This window comes from Panulirus ornatus, chromosome 19 (genome assembly GCF_036320965.1).
Source record: "Panulirus ornatus isolate Po-2019 chromosome 19, ASM3632096v1, whole genome shotgun sequence".
In the NCBI taxonomy this organism is placed as follows: domain Eukaryota; kingdom Metazoa; phylum Arthropoda; class Malacostraca; order Decapoda; family Palinuridae; genus Panulirus; species Panulirus ornatus.
The window spans coordinates 55,599,625-55,623,702 of NC_092242.1; the positions used below are offsets into that span (position 1 = coordinate 55,599,625).

A 24,078-nucleotide genomic window follows, 5' to 3' on the forward strand; every position below is an offset into this window, starting at 1 on the left:
TAACCTGAAGGTGTCCATCCGGCGCTTCTGGGAGTAAGCCAGCTCCACGTCGGTGCCATTGAAGAACTGGTGGGTGGCGTTGGGGAGGTAGTAGTTTGGGTGACATTGGCACTTGTAGCCCCCACGTCGGAAACCCAGCCCGGACACCGGCAAGCACTGTTGGGGGAGAGGGAGGAGAGGGAGAAGGGCTGTGAGTGAGGCGCCTGCAACACCAGACCTGCCCTGCTGACCAGGGGTGAAAAGAACTGTACTTCCACACCAGGAGACGCACATACCACTACACTCACACTGCTGCTTCATGATAACCGAGAAAAACACACACACGGGTCATCATTTACCTATGGATGGAGACAAGATACATTGTACAGATATCAAAAAGACATATATACATACATGTATTCATATATACATACATGTATTCATATATACATACATGTATTCATACATACATACATGTATTCATATATACATACATGTATTCATATATACATACATGTATTCATATATACATACATGTATTCATATATACATACATGGATTCATATATACATACATGTATTCATATATACATACATGTATTCATATATACATACATGTATTCATATATACATACATGGATTCATATATACATACATGTATTCATATATACATACATGTATTCATATATACATACATGTATTCATATATACATACATGTATTCATATATACATACATGTAATCATATATACATACAAGATATTATGAGCACGTCTCGATTAGGTAGCCACTGTGTATTTGCCAAGACACGAGACCTAACAGTGGACAGCACTGATCCACAAGGCAATATCATACAGACGGTGCGACACAGTCTATCATACAGATGGTGCGACACAGTCTATCATACAGATGGTGCGACACAGTTTATCATACACACAGTGCGACACAGTCTATCATACAGACAATGAGACACAGTTTATCATACAGACGGTGCGACACAGTTTATCATACGGACGGTGCAACACAGTCTATCATACGGACGGTGCAACACAGTCTATCATACGGACGGTGCGACACAGTCTATCATACGGACGGTGCGACACAGTCTATCATACGGACGGTGCGACACAGTTTATCATACGGACGGTGCGACACAGTCTATCATACGGACGGTGCGACACAGTCTATCATACAGACGGTGCGACACAGTCTATCATACGGACGGTGCAACACAGTCTATCATACAGACGGTGCGACACAGTCTATCATACGGACGGTGCGACACAGTCTATCATACGAACGGTGCGACACAGTCTATCATACGGACGGTGCGACACAGTCTATCATACGGACGGTGCGACACAGTCTATCATACGGACGGTGCGACACAGTCTATCATACGGACGGTGCGACACAGTCTATCATACGGACGGTGCGACACAGTCTATCATACGGACGGTGCGACACAGTCTATCATACGGACGGTGCGACACAGTCTATCATACGGACGGTGCGACACAGTCTATCATACGGACGGTGCGACACAGTCTATCATACGGACGGTGCGACACAGTCTATCATACAGACGGTGCAACAGTCTATCATACAGACGGTGCAACAGTCTATCATACAGACAGTGCGACACAGTCTATCATACAGACGGTGCGACACAGTCTATCATACAGACGGTGCGACACAGTCTATCATACAGACGGTGCGACACAGTCTATCATACGGACGGTGCGACAGTCTATCATACAGACGGTGCAACAGTCTATCATACGGACGGTGCGACACAGTCTATCATACAGACGGTGCGACACAGTCTATCATACAGACGGTGCGACACAGTCTATCATACGGACGGTGCGACACAGTCTATCATACGGACGGTGCGATAGTCTCGTATAAATACCAAGATATATCAATACATCATACGTCTTTTATCCCCTATATTGATTGCATCCAAATTTAATTCACGTTTAATGAACATGTGAGTGGTTGATTATCCACAATCATATGGCGTGTCAGCAGCTCATTAATGTGTGAACATTTTAAATTCCTATGGAATTAAAGGCAAACGGAGTCTGTTTACACAGACAGACATATATATATATATATATATATATATATATATATATATATATATATATATATATATATATATATATATCTTTGTTCTTTTAAACTATCCGCCATTTCCCGCATTAGCGAGGTAGCGTTAAGAACAGAGGACTGGGCCTTTGTGGAATATCCTCACCTGGCCCCCCTCTGTTCCTTCTTTTGGAAAATTAGAAAAAAGAAAAAAAAAAAAAAAACGAGAGGGGAGGATTTCCAGCCTCCCGCTCCCTTCCCTTTTAGTCGCCTTCTACGACACGCAGGGAATACGTGGGAAGTATTCTTCATCCCCTATCCCCAGGGATAATATATATATATATATATATATATATATATATATATATATATATATATATATATATATATATATATATATATATATATAAATATGCTTTATGTGTGTAAGAAATACTTACAAACACAGATGGATTGATGCATTTGTGTATAGTATTTATGAATCTTGAGAAATCATATGATAGGGTTGGATAGACACGCTTTGTGGAAGGTCTATAGAATATGTGGTGTGGGAGGAAAGCTGCTAGAAGTAGTGAGAAGTTTTTTATCAAGGGTGTAAGGCTTTTTTTTTTTAGGGATGGGGTGGTAAGGGAGGTGAATGCAAGAGTTCTGGAAAGAGAGGCGAGTATTCAATATATTGGAGATAAGAGGGCCCGGGAAAAGAGTCAGTTGCTGTTCGCCGATGATACAGCACTGGTGGCAGATTCGAGATAGAAGCTGTAAAAGTTGGTGACTGAGTTTGGAAGAGTGTGTGAAAGGAGAAAGTTGAGAATAAATGTGAATAAAAGCAAGGATAATAGGTTTAGGAGGGTTGAGGGACAGGTTAGTTGGAGTGTGAGAGAAGTGCTTTAGAAATCTGGGAGTGGGCATGGCAGCGAATGGAACTACGGAAGGGAAAGAGTCGTAAGGCAGGTGATGGGACGAATATTCTGGGAGCACTGAGGAATATGAGGAAAGAACGTTATCTGAGAGGGCAAAAATTGGTACATATGTTTGAAGGAATTGTAGTTCCAATATTATATGGATGCGAGGCATGGGCTGTAGATAAGGCTCGAGGCGGAGGTTGGATATCTTGGAAATAAAATGTTTGAGGACAATATGTGGTGTGAGGTGGTTTGATCAAGTAGGTAATGAAAGGATAAGAGAGATGTGTGGTAATAAAAAGAGTGTGGTTGAGAGAGCAGAAAAGGGTGTGTTGAAATGGTTTGGAAATATGGAGAGAATGAGTGAGGAAAGATTGACAAAGAGGATATGTCAGAAGTGCAGGGAACAAAGAGAAGCGGGAGACCAAGTTGGACACGGAAGGATGGGGCAAAAAAGACTTTGAGCGACTGGGGCCTGAACATACAGGAGGGTGAAAGGTGTGCACGGGATAGAGTGAATTGGAACGATGTGGTATACTGGGGTCGCTGTGCTGTCAGTGGACTGAACCAGGGCACGTGAAGCGTCTGGGGTAAACCATGGGAAATTCTGTGGGGCTTGAATGTGGATAGGGAGCTGTGGCTTCGGTGCATTACACATGACAGCTAGAGACTGGATGTGAGCGGATGTGGCCTTTCTTCGTCTGTTCCAAGATAAAGAAAAAAAATCTTCAGATTCCTCCACAGCAGCCAGTGGACCTGCCTCACTGGCTAACATAGGTGAGTTGCAGCCACATAGGAACTGCAGGCCATGGAGAAATACGCCAAGATACAAATGGTGGGGGGGTACGCCAGCCTGGGGAGGGGGTTGGGTTGGGGAGGGGGTTGGGTTAGGGAAGGTGTTGGGTTGGGGAAGGGGTTGGGTTGGGGAAGGTGTTGGGTTGAGGAAGGTGTTGGGTTGGGGAAGGTGTTGGGTTGGGGAAGGGGTTGGGTTGGGGAAGGGGTTGGGTTGGGGAAGGTGTTGGGTTGGGGAAGGTGTTGGGTTGAGGAAGGTGTTGGGTTGGGGAAGGGGTTGGGTTGGGGAGGGTGTTGGGTTGGGGAAGGGGTTGGGTTGGGGAAGGTGTTGGGTTGGGGAAGGGGTTGGGTTGGGGAAGGGGTTGGGTTGGGGAGGGGGTTGGGTTGGGGAAGGGGTTGGGTTGGGGAAGGGGTTGGGTTGGGGAAGGGGTTGGGTTGGGGAAGGGGTTGGGTTGGGGAAGGGGTTGGGTTGGGGAAGGGGTTGGGTTGGGGAAGGTGTTGGGTTGGGGAAGGGGTTGGGTTGGGGAGGGTGTTGGGTTGGGGAAGGTGTTGGGTTGGGGAAGGGGTTGAGTTGGGGAAGGGGTTGGGTTGGGGAAGGTGTTGGGTTGGGGAGGGTGTTGGGTTGGGGAAGGTGTTGGGTTGGGGAAGGGGTTGGGTTTTGGAAGGGGTTGGGTTGGGGAGGGTGTTGGGTTGGGGAAGGGGTTGGGTTGGGGAAGGTGTTGGGTTGGGGAGGGTGTTGGGTTGGGGAAGGGGTTGGGTTGGGGAAGGTGTTGGGTTGGGGAAGGGGTTGGGTTGGGGAAGGGGTTGGGTTGGGGAAGGGGTTGGGTTGGGGAAGGGGTTGGGTTGGGGAAGGTGTTGGGTTGGGGAAGGTGTTGGGTTGGGGAAGGGGTTGGGTTGGGGAAGGGGTTGGGTTGGGGAGAGACTTGAGCAGGGGAGAGGGGAGTAGTGCCAGGCACGGGGCGTCCTACAGAGATGATATTTACATATGTATGAAACCCAACACAGTGGTAGTATATGTATGAGAGCCATGAATACGCACACAGATGGAATACAATATTTGGCAAGCGTCCTCGACACCTACGAAGACTTAAAAAAACTTCCTTGTGAAGCAAAAGTATATAAATTACACAAAAGAATATGTTACGCAAAAGTATATAAGTTACGCAAAAGTATGTAAGTTACGCAAAAGTATGTGTTACGCAAAAGTATATAAGTTAGGCAAAAGTATAGTAGTTACGCAAAAGTAAATAAGTTACGCAGAAGTAAATAAGTTACGCAAAAGTATATAAACTACGCTAAAGAGTATAAGTTACGCAAAAGTAAATAAGTTACGCAAAAGTATATAAACTAAGCAAAAGTATATAACTTACGCAATAGTATATAAGTCAAGAATAATAATGTGAAGATTATCAGTGACCTTATCAGGGACGTGCGTCATGTGGGGGGAGCACAGTGCATGGACCCGCATGGGAGATGGTCTCTTATCTACCAGTCATGGGAGATGGTCTCCCGTCTACCAGTCATGGGAGATGGTCTCCCGTCTACCAGTCATGGGAGATGGTCTCCCGTCTACCAGTCATGGGAGATGGTCTCCCGTCTACCAGTCATGGGAGATGGTCTCCCGTCTACCAGTCATTGGAGATGGTCTCTCATCCACCACTCATGGAGGCCCGTGTCTCTCCTGGCCCGGTACAGACCTGGGAGTATACATAGCATCTTGGCAGTCCACCACAGAGACGGGCGTGTCTGAGGCCCGGTACAGACCTGGGAGTATACATAGCATCTTGGCAGTCCACCACAGAGACGGGCGTGTCTGTATATATATCATCAGTAAACCCTAAACTGACAGAAAATGATAGAAATTTTACGCCAAACCCGTAAATGACAGAAACTGACAGAAATCTTACGCCAAACCCGTAAATGACAGACACTGACAGAAATCTTACGCCAAACCCGTAAATGACAGAAACTGACAGAAATCTTACGCCAAACCCGTAAATGACAGACACTGACAGAAATCTTACGCCAAACCCGTAAATGACAGACACGGACAGAAATCTTACGCCAAACCCGTAAATGACAGACACGGACAGAAATCTTACGCCAAAAGTACAATGAATTCAAGGGAACATCTCTGACCAAGTAGGAGGATAAATGCTTGAGACGAAACTGCGAGTCAGAGCGAGACGATGAGAGTGAACACTGAGGGTTGGGACACGAGCCAAGAGGCCATCTGGGAAAATCCTGGCCCTGTGGAGCTTGCTGGAGTTGTGTATATCTTTATATGAAGTCCATCTCCTCGCCTCACACCCTGCCCACACTAACGCCCTCTCCGACATGGATTTCTAAGGTAATTCTAGTCCATACAGACGATCAGTAAGAACACATTTTTATGATAAAGTCAAGATATACGAACGGCCCTAACGACCCGTCCAACAATTAATACCCGTCATTACAAGTGGGAGCCAATGATTACGCCTGATTTGCTCACATTATTAAAAATCATTAATTACTTTCAGCCACACATACATAATTACTTTACGAGGCTAAAATAATTGCAAATGATTTGGTCAGACCATGTGTGAGTGTGTGTATGCTGTCACACTCACCTGGCTGCCTCCAGACCATGTGTGAGTGTGTGTATACTGTCACACTCACCTGGCTGCCTCACAGACCAGGTGTGAGTGGGTGTATACTGTCACACTCACCCGGCTGCCTCCAGACCAAGTGTGAGTGGGTGTATACTGTCACACTCACCCGGCTGCCTCACAGCAACCTGGTGGCCCTGGTCACAGACCTGACCTGTCACGACCTCTATAACCTGCTGACCCTGACTGCTGCAGGGAACCACTGCTGCCTGACCCTCCACCTGCTGACCCTGACTGCTGCAGAGGACCACTGCTGCCTGACCCTCCACCTGCTGACACTGACTGCTGCAGGGAACCACTGCTGCCTCACCCACCACCTGCTGGCCCTGACTGCTGCAGGGGACCACTGCTGCCTGACCCACCACCTGCTGACCCTGACTGCAGCAGGGGACCTTCCCCTGTGGGTGGGGAGTCGTCAAAGAGCATGAGGAACTATGGTCCGTACAGTGTGGAGGTGACTGGGCATGAGTGCTGAGGTGGGGGACATGGTGGGGGTTTGGGTTTGGGGTATTGTGTTGGGGACGGTCTTTGGGTACAGTGTGGGGACTGAGTAGGGGTATGGTGTGGTGACCTGTGGTTGAGATGTGGTTAGGGCACTAGTGGTGATTATGGGGATGTTGGGCCTGGGATTGGGGTGGGATGATGGTGGTGGGAGGAGGGAGTGTTTGGGATAATGGTAATTGTGGTGGAGGATGGGGTGTTCAGCCAAGCAGGTTGCTTAAAAAACTTTTTTCGTAGCTTTAAAAGAAAATATCTCGAGTGTTGTTGGTATTACTCGACGTTCATATCCCTAGCGCTGTAAGTGATCTCCAGCGAACTGTTCTTAACAGATAAAGAAGCATTTAGAACAGGGTAGTTACACCTCACACAACTACACCACCCACTCCCTCCTTCTCTTCCACCATTCTCAACCTGGACCACTCCTGCAGCGGCTGCCTGCCAGCAACTGTTGTCTCCAAGACTTTGCTCCAAGTCTGGAAGTTTGGAGATGAAACAAAAGAATGCCGCCTGGGGCCTGCAAGAACGATAGATCCAATCTAGAGGGAGTTCCAATGGATTTCCAGTCCAGCTAGAAAAAAAAAAGAGAAGAGCAGAGACTGAAGGCAAGATCCATAAGTGTGTGTGGCAGAGGCTTGTTACGTCAGGTGTCCAGACCTGATGACACATGGGTGCCCCAGGCGTGTCTTCTGTGCTCTGGTGAACACGAAGGCCCAGATGATCGGGTAATGCTGGTGCCATACGAGGATATCCACATCTCTGGACATCAGCCCTTCGTCCTGTAGTACCTCACGTACCCCAAGCTGCCTCACAAGGAGGATCCTCGCTTCCAGGGCAAGAGGGACCAGTGTTCAGCCCTCACCAAGTTGCCCTTTCCATCTGAAGCAGATTAGATCGTAGCTTTCCTCTCGTCTCTCGTTAACTTTTAATGTTACGATACTTTAATGTCGAGACGAGCAATTACATTCTGATTCAATTCATTTATACCAGGAGGTTCGAGTTTCTTGATTTGACGAGAGCCAGTGAGATCACTTCACAAGTGGCAGGAGTCCACCAGATCCACCACTGAGTTCACCTGACACGGAGCAATAAAGTGCTAGATGATGGCGGTGATCCACTGTCACTACACTTTACCAGGAAACTCGACCGTAGTACATTATGTATGGGGGGAATACTGGAGCCATGTGCACAGTATGTCCCTCACTGACATATTACGTGCCTTAACTTGCCACTAGGCCAACAGCACCTCCCAGTTCCCACAGCGGTGCCCGCCCGTGTAGTGGTGCCCGCCCGTGCAGTGGTGCCCGCCCATGTAGCGGTGCCCGCCCATGTAGTGGTGCTTTTCAAGACGGATCTACAGGGTATCGAACCTGTCATTAAGCCACATATCCTTACGGCGGGCAGGAAGTCAGACCTTACACGACCTCACTACAGACGTGCACCTGTATATCCCGGACGCACACGTGACACTGTGCACCCTCCCTCTAGACGTGCACCTGTACACCGACATGCACCTGTACACCTTCCTTGCAGACGTGCACCTGTACACCCTCCCTGCAGACATGCACCTGTACACCCTCCCTGCAGACGTGCACCTATACGCCTTCCTTGCAGACGTGCACCTGTACATAATGTGGAAAGTACTTAAGCTATTCTTGTGGTTCAGTTTAGTGTACAGCGTTGTCAGGGGTTCACTGTCTTGTTGTGGCTGTTCACTTTAGTGTCTGGCATAGTTAAGGGTTCAAACCCTGGTTCATCAGTGTGTCATGGGGGTTCAGACTTGGACTGTGAAAATTTAGTAGTGGTGGTTCATCACTGTCACTAGGGGCTCGGACCCTGGCTTTGATGGTTCAGGAATATCATTAGAGAAGTACAGACCCAGACCCTAGTGGTTCAGAAGAGTCATTAGTGGTTCATATCTAGTCAAGGAGAGTTTATTAATGTATCAAGGGGTTCAGACCCTGGCTGGGATGGTCCAGTGGAAACCAGGGGGGGTTGAGATCCTGGCTGGGGTGGTAGCAACACATGGGGTTCAGACACTGTGGCTCTGTTGTTTAGTGGTGTCACCAAGAGTTCAGACCAGGGTTACGGAGCTTCAGTAGAGTCACGGGGAGTTTCAGGCGTCACCAAACTGTGGGACAACCTTGGTTCAGAGCGGGCCAACCCTCGCGCTCGCCCATAAATCTTAAATCACACTGAACATAAAACTTAAATTAAACATTCCGAGGCAAGTGGGACGCCCGGCTGACCCGCTCATTGGACGAGACTTCGTCTACAGTGTCACCGCAGCACAGTGCTATCCTAGCATACTGCCAGTGTTACCTCAGCACAGTGTTACTCCAGGTACCCCACTGAGACTGCCTGTAGTGGACGGGGAGCAGCTGAAGGTGTTCTTCACTTATCCTGGGAGAGTGACACATTCACATGTAACAAAGTATTTTCTTTTTCTCTTCCTTTCCCCACCCCATATATATATATATATATATATATATATATATATATATATATATATATATATATATATATATATATATATATATACTTATTTGTACTATACGGGGAGGGTGTTTTCAATTCGCGCACGCGCGCGTGTGTGCATGGCACAAATATAACTATATAACAACAAAAATACAGATTAAAGAAAACAAATATTATGAAACCATGCTTATTTAACTCAACAATAACGATGTGACAAGACAATATCCCCTGACCACTAGAATACTCCACCAGCATCCCTGCACATCACAAACACCCAACACCACAAGGTACATCATGCAGTACAGTACACCCTGTACACCCTAGAGGACCCTACATGATGTAAGATGTGCTGCCGGTTACTGCTGTCCGCCCCCGGCTGAAGCTGGTCCACATATGGACCAAAGCGAGAGCATCAACACGCCGCTCAACTGACTAAAGTCTCGCTGGTGATTTTCACACTCGTGCGTCGGTCCAGTCCGGCGCTACAGTTGCCAGCCCAACGCTTGTGCTCACTCTACTTCTTGGACGAATCTCTCCGTCATCCCGGGCCGGATAGTGGGTGCGGCCCGCGGGCCTCATGAGCCTCTGTCGTCATCCCGGGCTGGTGGTGGGTGCGGCCCGCGGGCCTCACGAGCCTTTGTCGTCATCCCGGATAGACGGTGGGTGCGGTCCCCGGACCTTACGAGCCTCTATCATCCCGGATAGGGTGGTGGGTGCGGTCCGCAGGTCTCATGAGCCTCTATCATCCCGGATAGGGTAGTGGGAGCGGCCCGCGTGCCTCATGAGCCTCTATCATCCCGGATAGGGTAGTGGGAGCGGCTCGCGGGCCTCATGAGCCTCTATCATTCCGGATAGGGTAGTGGGAGCGGCTCGCGGGCCTCATGAGCCTCTATCATCCCGGATAGGGTAGTGGGAGCGGCTCGCGGGCCTCATGAGCCTCTATCATCCCGGATAGGGTAGTGGGAGCGGCTCGCGGGCCTCATGAGCCTCTATCATTCCGGATAGGGTAGTGGGTGTTGCCTGCGGGCCTCACAAGCCTTTATCATTTCGGATAGGGTGGTGGGTGCGGCCCGCGGGCCTCACGAGCCTCTGTCGTCATCCCGGGCTGGGTGATGGGTGCGGCCCGCGGGCCTCACGAGCCTCTGTCAACTCGGGCCGGGTGATGGGTGCGGCCCGCGGGCCTCACCGCCCCAGCCAACCGCCAACACACTAACAGTCATGTACCGACCATGTATCACACACGCCGGTAGCCATTATTTTTCTCTTTATGGCCGTTGGGATTGTAAGGGTATCCGTTTCTCAGCCAGCCCAGGTGGGTGGAGGAACAACTGTGTTGGCTGCGGGCCGACCAACAACTCCAAGATTCGATCCCAGGCGGACTTAACACGGGGCCAGCAATGCTAACCACTACGCCACGGAGGCGTACAGTCATCCTCTGAGTCGATACACAGCAATTCGACTTATCATAGACATGTTCTCTCGGTGATAACGCAAGGCTAAGGTACCGAGGTTATACTGTGGTGATACCATGTTTCCCCAGGCACCTGTCACGATGGTGACTTCATGACGGCGATGACAGGTCGGCTACCACAGGCTGGCGGGTCCTGCAGGCCGGCGGGTCCTGGAGGCTGGCAGGTCCTGGAGGCTGGCAGGTCCCGGAGGCTAGCGGGTCCTGGAGGCTGGAAGGTCTTGGAGGCTGGCGGGTCCTGCAGGCCGGCGGGTCCTGGAGGCTGGCAGGTCCTGGAGGCTGGCGGGTCCTGGAGGCCGGCGGGTCCTGGAGGCTGGCAGGTCCTGGAGGCTGGCGGGTCCTGGAGGCTGGCAGGTCCTGGAGGCTGGCGGGTCCTGGAGGCTGGCGGGTCCTGCAGGCCGGCGGGTCCTGGAGGCTGGCAGGTCCTGGAGGCTGGCAGGTCCTGGAGGCTGGCGGGTCCTGCAGGCCGGCGGGTCCTGGAGGCTGGCAGGTCCTGGAGGCTGGCAGGTCCTGGAGGCTGGCAGGTCCTGGAGGCTGGCGGGTCCTGGAGGCCGGCGGGTCCTGGAGGCTGGCAGGTCCTGGAGGCTGGCAGGTCCTGGAGGCTGGCAGGTCCTGGAGGCCGGTGGGTCCTGGAGGCCGGCGGGTCCTGGAGGCTGGCAGGTCCTGGAGGCTGGCGGGTCCTGGAGGCTGGCAGGTCCTGGAGGCAGGCTGGTCCTGGAGGCTGGCGGGTCCTGCAGGCCGGCGGGTCCTGGAGGCTGGCGGGTCCTGGAGGCTGGCGGGTCCTGGAGGCTGGCGGGTCCTGCAGGCCGGCGGGTCCTGGAGGCTGGCAGGTCCTGGAGGCTGGCAGGTCCTGGAGGCTGGCAGGTCCTGGAGGCTGGCAGGTCCTGGAGGCTGGCAGGTCCTGGAGGCTGGCGGGTCCTGGAGGCTGGAAGGTCCTGGAGGCTGGCAGGTCCTGGAGGCTGGCAGGTCCTGGAGGCTGGCAGGTCCTGGAGGCCGGTGGGTCCTGGAGGCCGGCGGGTCCTGGAGGCTGGCAGGTCCTGGAGGCTGGCGGGTCCTGGAGGCTGGCAGGTCCTGGAGGCTGGCTGGTCCTGGAGGCTGGCGGGTCCTGCAGGCCGGCGGGTCCTGGAGGCTGGCGGGTCCTGGAGGCTGGCGGGTCCTGGAGGCTGGCGGGTCCTGCAGGCCGGCGGGTCCTGGAGGCTGGCAGGTCCTGGAGGCTGGCAGGTCCTGGAGGCTGGCGGGTCCTGGAGGCTGGCAGGTCCTGGAGGCTGGCAGGTCCTGGAGGCTGGCGGGTCCTGGAGGCTGGAAGGTCCTGGAGGCTGGCAGGTCCTGGAGGCTGGCGGGTCCTGGAGGCTGGAAGGTCCTGGAGGCTGGCGGGTCCTGCAGGCCGGCGGGTCCTGGAGGCTGGAAGGTCCTGGAGGCTGGAAGGTCCTGGAGGCTGGCGGGTCCTGGAGGCTGGCAGGTCCTGGAGGCTGGCGGGTCCTGGAGGCTGGCAGGTCCTGGAGGCTGGCGGGTCCTGCAGGCCGGCGGGTCCTGGAGGCTGGCGGGTCCTGGAGGCTGGCGGGTCCTGGAGGCTGGCAGGTCCTGGAGGCTGGCGGGTCCTGGAGGCTGGCGGGTCCTGGAGGCTGGCGGGTCCTGGAGGCTGGCAGGTCCTGGAGGCTGGCGGGTCCTGGAGGCTGGCAGGTCCTGGAGGCTGGCGGGTCCTGGAGGCTGGCGGGTCCTGGAGGCTGGCGGGTCCTGGAGGCTGGCGGGTCCTGGAGGCTGGAAGGTCCTGGAGGCTGGCGGGTCCTGGAGGCTGGCAGGTCCTGGAGGCTGGCGGGTCCTGGAGGCTGGCAGGTCCTGGAGGCTGGCAGGTCCTGGAGGCTGGCGGGTCCTGGAGGCTGGCAGGTCCTGGAGGCTGGCGGGTCCTGCAGGCCGGCGGGTCCTGGAGGCTGGAAGGTCCTGGAGGCTGGCGGGTCCTGGAGGCTGACAGGTCCTGGAGGCCGGCGGGTCCTGGAGGCTGGAAGGTCCTGGAGGCTGGCAGGTCCTGGAGGCTGGCGGGTCCTGGAGGCTGGCAGGTCCTGGAGGCTGGCGGGTCCTGCAGGCCGGCGGGTCCTGGAGGCTGGCAGGTCCTGGAGGCTGGCAGGTCCTGGAGGCTGGAAGGTCCTGGAGGCTGGCGGGTCCTGGAGGCTGGCAGGTCCTGGAGGCTGGCGGGTCCTGGAGGGTGGAAGGTCCTGGAGGCTGGCGGGTCCTGGAGGCTGGCAGGTCCTGGAGGCTGGCGGGTCCTGGAGGCTGGCAGGTCCTGGAGGCTGGAAGGTCCTGGAGGCTGGCAGGTCCTGGAGGCTGGCGGGTCCTGGAGGCTGGCAGGTCCTGGAGGCTGGCGGGTCCTGCAGGCCGGCGGGTCCTGGAGGCTGGCAGGTCCTGGAGGCTGGCGGGTCCTGGAGGCTGACAGGTCCTGGAGGCCGGCGGGTCCTGGAGGCTGGAAGGTCCTGGAGGCTGGCGGGTCCTGGAGGCTGGCGGGTTCTGGAGGCTGGCAGGTCCTGGAGGCTGGCGGGTCCTGCAGGCCGGCGGGTCCTGGAGGCTGGCAGGTCCTGGAGGCTGGCAGGTCCTGGAGGCTGGCGGGTCCTGGAGGCTGGCGGGTCCTGGAGGCTGGCGGGTCCTGCAGGCCGGCGGGTCCTGGAGGCTGGCGGGTCCTGGAGGCTGGCAGGTCCTGGAGGCTGGCGGGTCCTGGAGGCTGGCGGGTCCTGGAGGCTGGCGGGTCCTGCAGGCCGGCGGGTCCTGGAGGCTGGCAGGTCCTGGAGGCTGGCAGGTCCTGGAGGCTGGCGGGTCCTGGAGGCTGGCAGGTCCTGCAGGCCGGCGGGTCCTGGAGGCTGGCGGGTCCTGGAGGCTGGCAGGTCCTGGAGGCTGGCGGGTCCTGGAGGCTGGCGGGTCCTGGAGGCTGGCGGGTCCTGCAGGCCGGCGGGTCCTGCAGGCCGGCGGGTCCTGTAGGCTGGCGAGTCCTGCAGGCTGGCGTGGTCTGCGGGATGACAGGTCCTTGCCTCACCCTTGAGTGTCTTGGGGACATTCTCCTGACGGCGAAGATAATTAATCCTCTTCTGGAAGTGTCGCCATCTACCACACCAGCCCGTCACCAGGCAGGCCCACAGCCCTGCCTCACCAGTGGTGCGTCCGTCACCAGGCAGGCCCACAGCCCTGCCTCACCAGTGGTGCGTCCGTCACCAGGCAGGCCCACAGCCCTGCCTCACCAGTGGTGCGTCCGTCACCAGGCAGGCCCACAGCCCTGCCTCACCAGTCGTGCGTCCGTCACCAGGCAGGCCCACAGCCCTGCCTCACCAGTGGTGCGTCCGTCACCACGCAGGCCCACAGCCATGCCTCACCAGTGGTGCGTCCGTCACCAGGCAGGCCCACAGCCCTGCCTCACCAGCAGTGCGTCCATCATTAGCCAGGCCCACAGCCCTGCCTCACCAGTGGTGCGTCCGTCACCAGGCAGGCCCACAGCCCTGCCTCACCAGCAGTGCGTCCGTCACCAGGCAGGCCCACAACCCTGCCTCATCAGTGGTGCGTCCGTCACCAGGCAGGCCCACAACCCTGCCTCACCAGCAGTGCGTCCATCATTAGCCAGGCCCACAGCCCTGCCTCACCAGTGGTGCGTCCGTCACCAGGCAGGCCCACAGCCCTGCCTCACCAGTGGTGCGTCCGTCACCAGGCAGGCCCACAACCCTGCCTCACCAGTGGTGCGTCCGTCACCAGGCAGGCCCACAACCCTGCCTCACCAGTGGTGCGTCCGTCACCAGGCAGGCCCACAGCCCTGCCTCACCAGTGGTGCGTCCGTCACCAGGCAGGCCCACAACCCTGCCTCACCAGTGGTGCGTCCGTCACCAGGCAGGCCCACAACCCTGCCTCACCAGTGGTGCGTCCGTCACCAGGCAGGCCCACAGCCCTGCCTCACCAGTGGTGCGTCCGTCACCACGCAGGCCCACAGCCCTGCCTCACCAGCAGTGCGTCCGTCACCAGGCAGGCCCACAGCCCTGCCTCACCAGCTGGTGCGTCCGTCACCAGGCAGGCCCACAGCCCTGCCTCACCAGTGGTGCGTCCGTCACCAGGCAGGCCCACAGCCCTGCCTCACCAGCAGTGCGTCCGTCACCAGGCAGGCCCACAGCCCTGCCTCACCAGTGGTGCGTCCGTCACCAGGCAGGCCCACAGCCCTGCCTCACCAGTGGTGCGTCCGTCACCAGGCAGGCCCACAGCCCTGCCTCACCAGTGGTGCGTCCGTCACCAGGCAGGCCCACAGCCCTGCCTCACCAGCAGTGCGTCCGTCACTAGCCAGACCCACAGCCCTGCCCCACCAGCAGTGCGTCCGTCACTAGCCAGACCCACAGCCCAGGCTCATCGGGAAAGCCTCTTACCCATCACAAACCCTGGCAGTAATCCTCTCGCTCACAGCGGCCGTAATTACCGCTACAAATGAAGGAGAAACAGGACCCGAGTCGTCCAGAAATAAATGATCCATGACTGGTACACACCCACCACCATCACACGGAAACACGAGAGGCTCCCTACAAACACTGTAACATTATACAGATAATGTCTTTATGTTGCCTCTCACTACCCTCCGCCCCTGATCCTTCTATATTAGATACTGCATAGAATATAAACCTTGAACTTGAGCCTTTAGCCTTACCCTTCAGGGTCAGATTAAAGGCTAGGCCATCATATCCAACGGTGGTCAAGGTGTTAAGCCATATATATATATATATATATATATATATATATATATATATATATATTAATCTCATGGAATAAATCTTAGTTATTTTCTTTATCTTTATCTTAGTGAATCACTTTATGGCAGGTTTCCAGGTCTTAGTTTCTCATCTTCTACATAACCTGGAATTATCATCTGTAGAATGATCGTACATGAGACACTTCAGCATATGTTGACAGTCGGTCGTCCCGCCTGGAGCTCGCCTCGTCCCTGGCTGCAGGAGACGGACGGACGGACGGTGGCACGGTGGTGGTGCTCCGTCCACGGCGACCGTCCTCACGTGTCACCGTCGCTGGCTACCACCCCCGCCCCATCACCGTCGCTGGCTACCACCCCCGCCCCGTCACCATCGCTGACTACCACCCCCGCCTCGTTACCATCGCTGGCTACCACCCCCGTCTCGTCACCATCGCTGACTACCACCTCCGCCCCGTCACCATCGCTGGCTACCACCCCCCGCCCCGTCACCATCGCTGACTACCACCTCCGCCCCGTTACCATCGCTGGCTACCACCCCCGCCCCGTCACCATCGCTGGCTACCACCCCCGCCTCGTCACCGTCGCTGGCTACCACCCCCGCCCCGTCACCATCGCTGGCTACCACCCCCGCCCCGTTACCATCGCTGGCTACCACCCCCGCCCCGTCACCATCACTGACTACCACCCCCGCCTCGTCACCATCGCTGGCTACCACCCCCGTCTCGTCACCATCGCTGACTACCACCTCCGCCCCGTCACCATCGCTGGCTACCACCCCCCGCCCCGTCACCATCGCTGGCTACCACCCCCGTCTCGTCACCATCGCTGACTACCATCCCCGCCCCGTCACCATCGCCGGCTACCACCCCCGCCCCGTCACCATCGCTGGCTACCACCTCCGCCCCGTCACCATCGCTGGCTACCACCTCCGCCCCATCACCATCGCTGGCTACCACCCCCGCCCGTCACCATCGCTGACTACCACCTCCGCCCCGTCACCATCGCTGGCTACCACCCCCGCCCTGTCACCATCGCTGACTACCACCCCCGCCCCGTCACCATCGCTGGCTACCACCCCCGCCCCGTCACCATCTCTGGCTACCACCCCCGCCCGTCACTATCGCTGACTACCACCTCCGCCCCGTCACCATCGCTGGCTACCACCCCCGTCCGTCACCATCGCTGGCTACCACCCCCCACCCCGTTACCATCGCTGGCTACCACCTCCGCCCCATCACCATCGCTGGCTACCACCCCCGCCCCGTCACCATCAGAGCCCAGCATGAACCTGGCCCCATAAGGACACATCTTCGTCAGCTGTTGATCTTCATGATATACCAGCGGGTCATCCTGATATGCCAGGAGATGCCATCATCTTCCAGATAGATCAACACACGTCATAATATGTCCATTAGCAGTCGTCATAGTCGTCCTAATATATCAGCAGACGACGCCATAATGTGTCCGACAGTACAGAGCGGTCCGCCGGCCACTCACACTGGGTGGGGCTGGCGTCATGGTGTGGGGCTGACGTCATGGTGTGTGGGAGGAGTCCAGCACCAACGGTGGGCACGTCCTACCTCCCACACTGCTCACCTGGTTCACAACAGCTGGATGACAGACGTACGATTCTGATCCACGTGAGCTGACAACAAATACATCAGCCATGAAACCAACTTCCAAGTGGCAAACGTTCACTACACTCCTTGGCTAAGTTCCACGACCAGTGACCACGCAGGATGGGCGAAATCACACGAACGCCAAAGCTTGGGCTACACTTAGTTAAAAGCTAAACACTGACCATTATAAGTAGTCCCTTTACCGAACATCTGTAATCCTTTCATCTCCAGTTAATGGTAAACATTGACATTACTAACACTCAGCCTTCACTGAAGTACCTCTGCACCACAACCTTCCATTATCTTCCCCCAGCCAGAGGTAAACACCCAGACAGACCAGCAGGGGAGTGCAGGAGGTGGAGCAGGAGGACTGGGAGGAGGAGGAGGAGGACGAGGAGGCCGAGGAGGCCGCAGTGTGCAAGAATTTCCAGTTCGTACTGGAACCGGCAGTAAGTTAGGCCCAGGTGTGGCCCCCCCCTCCAGAGCCGTGGTCACTTCCAGCAAGTCTTGCCTCCAGCACGACAGCCTCCAGGTCGTCTGCTGGAGACGCTGTGGCAATGACATCCAGCTGTTTATGTGCATGGCAACCAAGGGGCGCCACTCCTAATGAACGTGGTTCATCACCAGCTGAGTAAAGTCTCCAGTTAGTGCGGCATTCATGAGAACATACACCAGCACAATATCATAACTGTTGCAACACCATGATATATACAGTGACAAAATAAGGAACCCTCAATGATAAGCTATATGGTACTAGATTATATATATATATATATATATATATATATATATATATATATATATATATATATATATATATATATATATATATATATACACACCAAAATAAATATGAGGCACTCAAACATCTGACCAACAGTGGTTTCCCTGCAGGAGAGCTGGGGTGAGTGACGGCATCACCATCACCAGCAGCAGCTACACATCCCACACTGCAACATTGCCGTCTCAATTTCGTAGAAATCTGGGAGAATAATTTGGTCGGGATGGCGGCCCGTGGGGGACCGACGGGGGCCGGGCAGAATGCGGTCGTCTGCGATGTAAGCAAGACGAGTCCTGTGGTAAAACCCCGGGGAGTTAAACCCAAGGTCGGAGGCTGCCTGCATGCGTCGTGTGTGAGTTGTGGTGTCGTCCACAACCCCCCCACTCACGCCCACGCACCCACGTGCACGACGGTGGCGGTGGCGGCCCCGAGTCGGCCAGTCGGGCGTGAGACGGACTGGCCTCGTGAGAAGGTCAAGAGGTGATCATCCAGCGCCTTCGGGAAGAACCAGACGTGACAACAGAAGCTGTGGCTGGTGAAGCACAGCCAGGACACCCGGGCTGCTGCTGCAAGACGTGACATCAAGCATCACCCACACGGGGCCAGACCACACTGAGATAAATGGACGGATATAACGCACGAGTCCAACCACAACCACAACCAGGGAAAGATGATCGCTTCAGATTCAGTCCTTGGGACACAGTTGTAACACAGATGAAGTCGTGACTGACACATGTTTGGTTGTAACGTAATACTAGTTGTAACACAGGTTAAGCCGTAACACAGGTCAGTTATCTATCTTTACAAGGATTTCTATAAACGAGGCTGAACTCAGGTCCGTCATGCGTGACGGTCACATGCAGTGTGTCATCATCAACATCATGACGACACACCCGGGACTCACACGATCCCTGGGGGGTGTCGCCTGGCACATCCCCTTATACACTCCCTCCATCCCAGCGTTCGAACAACGGTACACCCACACCACGTCTCACTGCCTCCAGCAAAATCACCTCACAACTGGAGACAAGACAGTTCGTCAGGAGGAACATGACGCACAGATACTCTGGGGACGTCACACACCGTGCACCACACGCTCCACTCGTGAGGCCGCACACATCAGAATGAATCACCAATGGTTAGGACAGGACTGTTGTATTCATGGCTGCTATAACTGTGGTCAACCCTTACTAACGCCACAGTTGCATAAACCATAAAACTGACGCGTATTTAAACAGGAGGTTAAATTCAGGGGATCAGCCACGGGACGATTATGAAATCATGTTCCACATTCAATGTTTCCACACGACTGGTAGATGAGAAACTTCATCGAAGTCTTAAAGACGAAGACTTCACTGGTTGACACAGTACATCAGGTATGTGTATATCATGTACCTATCTTGGTCAGTACAACAGGTATGTGTACATCATGTATCCATCCTACGGGCGGGCCAGGCGGAATGGACACCGCTGGAACATCCCACGCTACCATGCGTCTAGGGAGGTGTGGGTTCAGGAGAGACCAGGCCAGTGTAAACACGAACGGGATAACGATGCAATATAACATTACCCTTAACATTAACACCGTTTCATAGCTAAACCAAACACCAGAATGTGAGGAAATAACGGTACATTTTCCATTTCTAATGTGACGATGAAAGAGCTTCGCTGTAGCTTCCATACTGGAGTGAAGGAAACCTTAACAGTTTATGCAGCTTGATAATGGCTAAATGTTTGCAAGTTACGTCGACATCACAACATAAGTTTAACGCCTATCTTCAGCAGACCCGGGGTCGCTCAGCGTTACAGCACAGACACCTCCACTGTTGTAGGGCAGGACATGCTGGTTGGCCAGGCTGACCCGAGTCCCTCACAACACACGTCCCATTAAGTCCTCATATGATCACACCATCAACAATATAATTCGTCTCCATATTCGCCCAATGTTTATTGGTTATCATGATACCTTCATACATTTCAAGATACTTTCAGATGTAAATATTTTCTTTAGGTTTTATAAGTTTTCTCGCTTATCTAATGCGAGATGAGTCAATACAAAATCATCCGAGGTCCCAAAACAACGTACACATCAGCACCACTGTAACCATGTATCTTTATACACTCGCGTTACTGTATGATACAAAAATAAAATCTTTGTTCATTACCACAACACAGGAACCAAAAGTCCGCGTTGGTGCACGTCTTTAAAACGGTAACATCAGGATCAAATACGGTAGCAAGATGTGATCCTGCCAAGACGAGAGGTGACAATCACTGTTCACTGCATATACAGATGTAGAGTGGAAACTCTGTGAATTTGAACCGGTATGGAGAACCACAGCTCGAGAATACAGCAGAGTAAGTGGGATAAACAATACAGTAAGATTTTGGAAGTTAGGAAGCAAAACTTCGAACGTTTAACTTCATTTGAAACACCTTGGACAATCCTATGGCTCGATCCTGTGACACTTGGTAATGAAGCTTTGGGCAGCATGTATGGCACTTTAGGATACGCCAGCCAAAGGTGCCCCAACCAGAGGCAAACAACCCCAGGCAGACCTGCAGGGGAGTACAGGAGGTGGAGGAGGAGCAAGAGGCATCTCGCTGCAGTGTTGAAGGTCGGTACTGGAACCATCATTAAGTCAGGTCCAGGTGTGGCCCTCCAGAGATATGGGCATGACGAGCAAGTTTTGGCAGACTGGCTTCCAGACCGTCTGCTGGAGACGTAGTTTACCAAGAAGCGTCAAGTCAGAGTGAAACTAGGCTAATCACCAGTTCAATGTGGCATCACAAGCGGCCACGTCAGCAATCTAATGATGGTAGCGAGACATGGTATACGGTGAGGCCACGAGGAACCCTCCACGAAGAAGGCAGAGAAAGCCTGGCGACCGACCATTCTAACCCACGGTCGTTTCCATGCGGGAGAGGTGGGGAGGTGAGTGACGGCACCGTAGCCAACGGAATCCCAAGCAGCTACACAACCAACCCTCGGGGCAGGCAAATGCCGCCTCAATCCCACACACGAGTCCTCGCTCGGGAGACACCCGGGGATGACAGCCAGACTGAGTAACTCCTCGACCACAATCTATCGCACATAAACGGTCCTCCAATTCTGACGTCTATCTGTATGAGGGAGCTGACCACTGCACTGAGTACGGAGGCACGTCTTGCAGGATACACACACACTCACACTCACTCTTGACTCTCTCTCTAGGCGGCCAGACATCTGGTCCCGGCTCGTGGGATAAGCCTCTACAGTGTTCTACCAATACCCAGACCGGGACACTTATGTAGAGTAGCACGTACGTGGACAACATACAAGGAGAAAATCCCAGCGTTAAAGGCATCGCTGTGAGCGTTCCGACCTTCTGATATGCAGAACAGACTGTCAATGTCTCCCCCTCACCTGGGCCATTCAGGTCTCATTAAAGGCCAATGTAACTTGCTCACGAGGGAAGTAGAAGGGCGAGCAAGGAGCCAACACATCATGTCTGAGTAATCTCACTAGAGGCACGATGCTCGTCTCTAAATAACTCAGCACCTGACTGGCGGAGGGCGACCCGATGTTCACCCAGCGCTGTGAGGCTCAACTCAAGCTGGTCATGTCTAATTTCGAGCGTGGGTGTGAGGCATACTACGATGACTGAGCGGTAAGACAGGTTATTTGTCTTTCGCTTCAGGTAATTTGTGAAAGATAATAAGTCTTGGGAGACGCCAGTGAAGAGCCCGGACTCAAATTGAAGTTGGACCCCGAAGGGGCGGCACCGACCGTGGCAACACCGCCAGCAGGAGATGCACAACGCTGGTGACGTCAGATCAATCCTACGAGCAGAGTGCTAAACTCACGTCAACATCAGCGACAGAATGTCTTCCCTGCTGACACTTACACTGACGGTCGTACTTTATATAATTCCAAGTCCGGAGGTCGAGCGCTGGTGAAACTGCCACTACCGAGTAAGACGATCATAAATTCTCACTCTAGAACCTTAAGTGCGCCAGCCTTAGCGATCGCCCGTGTAGACGTTCGAGCGGCACCATGACAGCCGCTAATGGCTGGGGCTCAGAAACCCCTGGAGCTCAGGTAATTCTTACTTTAAAAACCAGACGGCTCAAACGACTGGGTGTGGTGAACTGGGCTTCTGAGATTTCCCCAAGTGTAAATAAAGATATACATCTCCCGTCTGAGCTTCAGAAAGTACAGCCTCAGTGTTTTCATTCATTCCCACTAGTTTATTCCCTTTACCATGTCAATACAGGCCGTGAAAAATCTTTGAATAATACTTTTTAATTCTGCAATTCTGTCCGCCCTGTAAGGTGATGTTAGTACATAGTAGTAATCTGTTCGTCTGAGTACTGGCGCCTTGAAGAGAGTCATAACTGGGTTTTCCTCACTTGCCTTGAAGGTCTGCAGGATCCATCCCACGGGCGTTTTGGAAGAGGCAACAGTTGCCTTATTTTGTTTGCTTAAGGTAATGTCGTTGATATCATTACCTTGTGATCTTCTCACGTTATCAGTCATGATATGACAATGTCTACATCTGTAAGTCATTATATGACTGTCTACGTCTGTCAGTCATGATATGACAATGTCTACGTCTGTCAGTCATGATATGACAATGTCTACGTCTGTCAGTCATGATATGACAATGTCTACGTGTGTCTGATGGTCTGTACTGGTCTTAATTCCGTCACTCTCGCCATATCGGAGGTGGTGGAACTGCCACGCGTCGCGGAGCTATACGTTGTATCGGTGGCTCAGTGGGGGACTCTTCCAAATGTCAGAAAGTGGTTTCTCAGTGTCTTCTACCCACGAGATTTTCATACTTATTACTTATACTATTACTTATCACCTGTGAAGGAGGATGTAAGAGGGATGGAAGGAGTGGTAGCAGAGCATCATCCCGTGGAGGCACTGGATATGGCCTGATTGACAACAACGTGTTGTGACCTCTTCGTGAAAATGTTGTGCGTCCATCTTACAACCTTCCTGGTTATCCCAGTCTTGTACAGTGTATGTGCTACCACACAATGGTCATGTTTATCAAAGGCAATTGCAAACATTTCTGTGTATCACATCCCCGTCTCGTTTCTTCTCCAGTACCTCCTAAACAATATATTATCGTGATCAAGCAACTGAGATAAGCATTATCCCTTCTCTCCCGCCCTGAGACAATGTTCTCCTGGGTGATGTACATCAGTCGATTTCATAAGGAGGTTCATTTACATTTCAAGACTGAGACATTGTTGTGTCAAAAGTAGTGAGGTCTGTGGTGACGGTCGGTGATTTTATTTATCTATGGCACTGTTATGGTTCCTCCTGTGTGTGTGTGTGTGGGGTGGGGCGAAGGGAGTTCGGGGTCAAACTTCCGGAGATGTTGTCAGAGTCCGCCATCCGTCCACCTGCTATCGGGGGATGGTACAAGAGATATGACGCAGTTCTTAAAAAAAACCCAAAAAACCACGAGTGTACCAGGAGGCAGGTCCTGGGGCAGAGTACATGAGCATCATGGGAACGACCCTCCTGAAGTCCTGTGGAGAGGTGGTGAGATCATGTATACGTAACACACTGGGATGACTGTTATAAGAAGAGGTCGCCTGGGTCGTCTGTCTGTGAGGTGGTTCTTGGCTCACTGAACACCGAGGAATATCACTCTTTTTTGGTATCTCCTTCTTTCCCTGGTCAGGGGAGACGGTGGTCCTCGATCGGGAGTTTTTCCATATGAATAAAACTTTTTATTTTCTTTCCTTAGTTCACCGATGGCTCTTTCTTCTTCACATCTTGGGTCTCGATCGAGCATTTCAGTTTACGGTCCACACGTTCCCCAGATCATCTGACAGACTTCCTCTTCTCCCAGGTGGATGAGATACGTGTGTGTGTGTCTTTCTTCTTCTTCTTCATTTTCTGAAGGTGTGACACACTCGCATTCACCTCCTCCACAGGGATCGTCTTCTTCGTCTTGCTCTAGCGCTTTCTGCCGCCGTCTGTTTTTCGGGTCCCGCTTTGTGTGGTCATGGACTGAACAGACCACACTCATGCTCCAGTACTGAGCAGTGTTGCCAGAACTTTCTAACAAATCACATCCTCCTAGTTGATCCATTTT

General features: G+C 53.6%; 1 protein-coding gene across 1 annotated transcript in view; it reads right to left on the minus strand.

Annotated features, from left to right (window-relative positions):
* LOC139755518 (metabotropic glycine receptor-like) overlaps nucleotides 1-24,078 on the minus strand; it is a 494,688-nt gene that overhangs the window by 118,293 nt on the left and 352,317 nt on the right. The window contains exon 4 of the mRNA XM_071673905.1: nucleotides 5-156. Coding sequence (XP_071530006.1) covers nucleotides 5-156 — 152 coding nt within the window. The remainder of the gene's footprint in view (nucleotides 1-4; nucleotides 157-24,078) is intronic.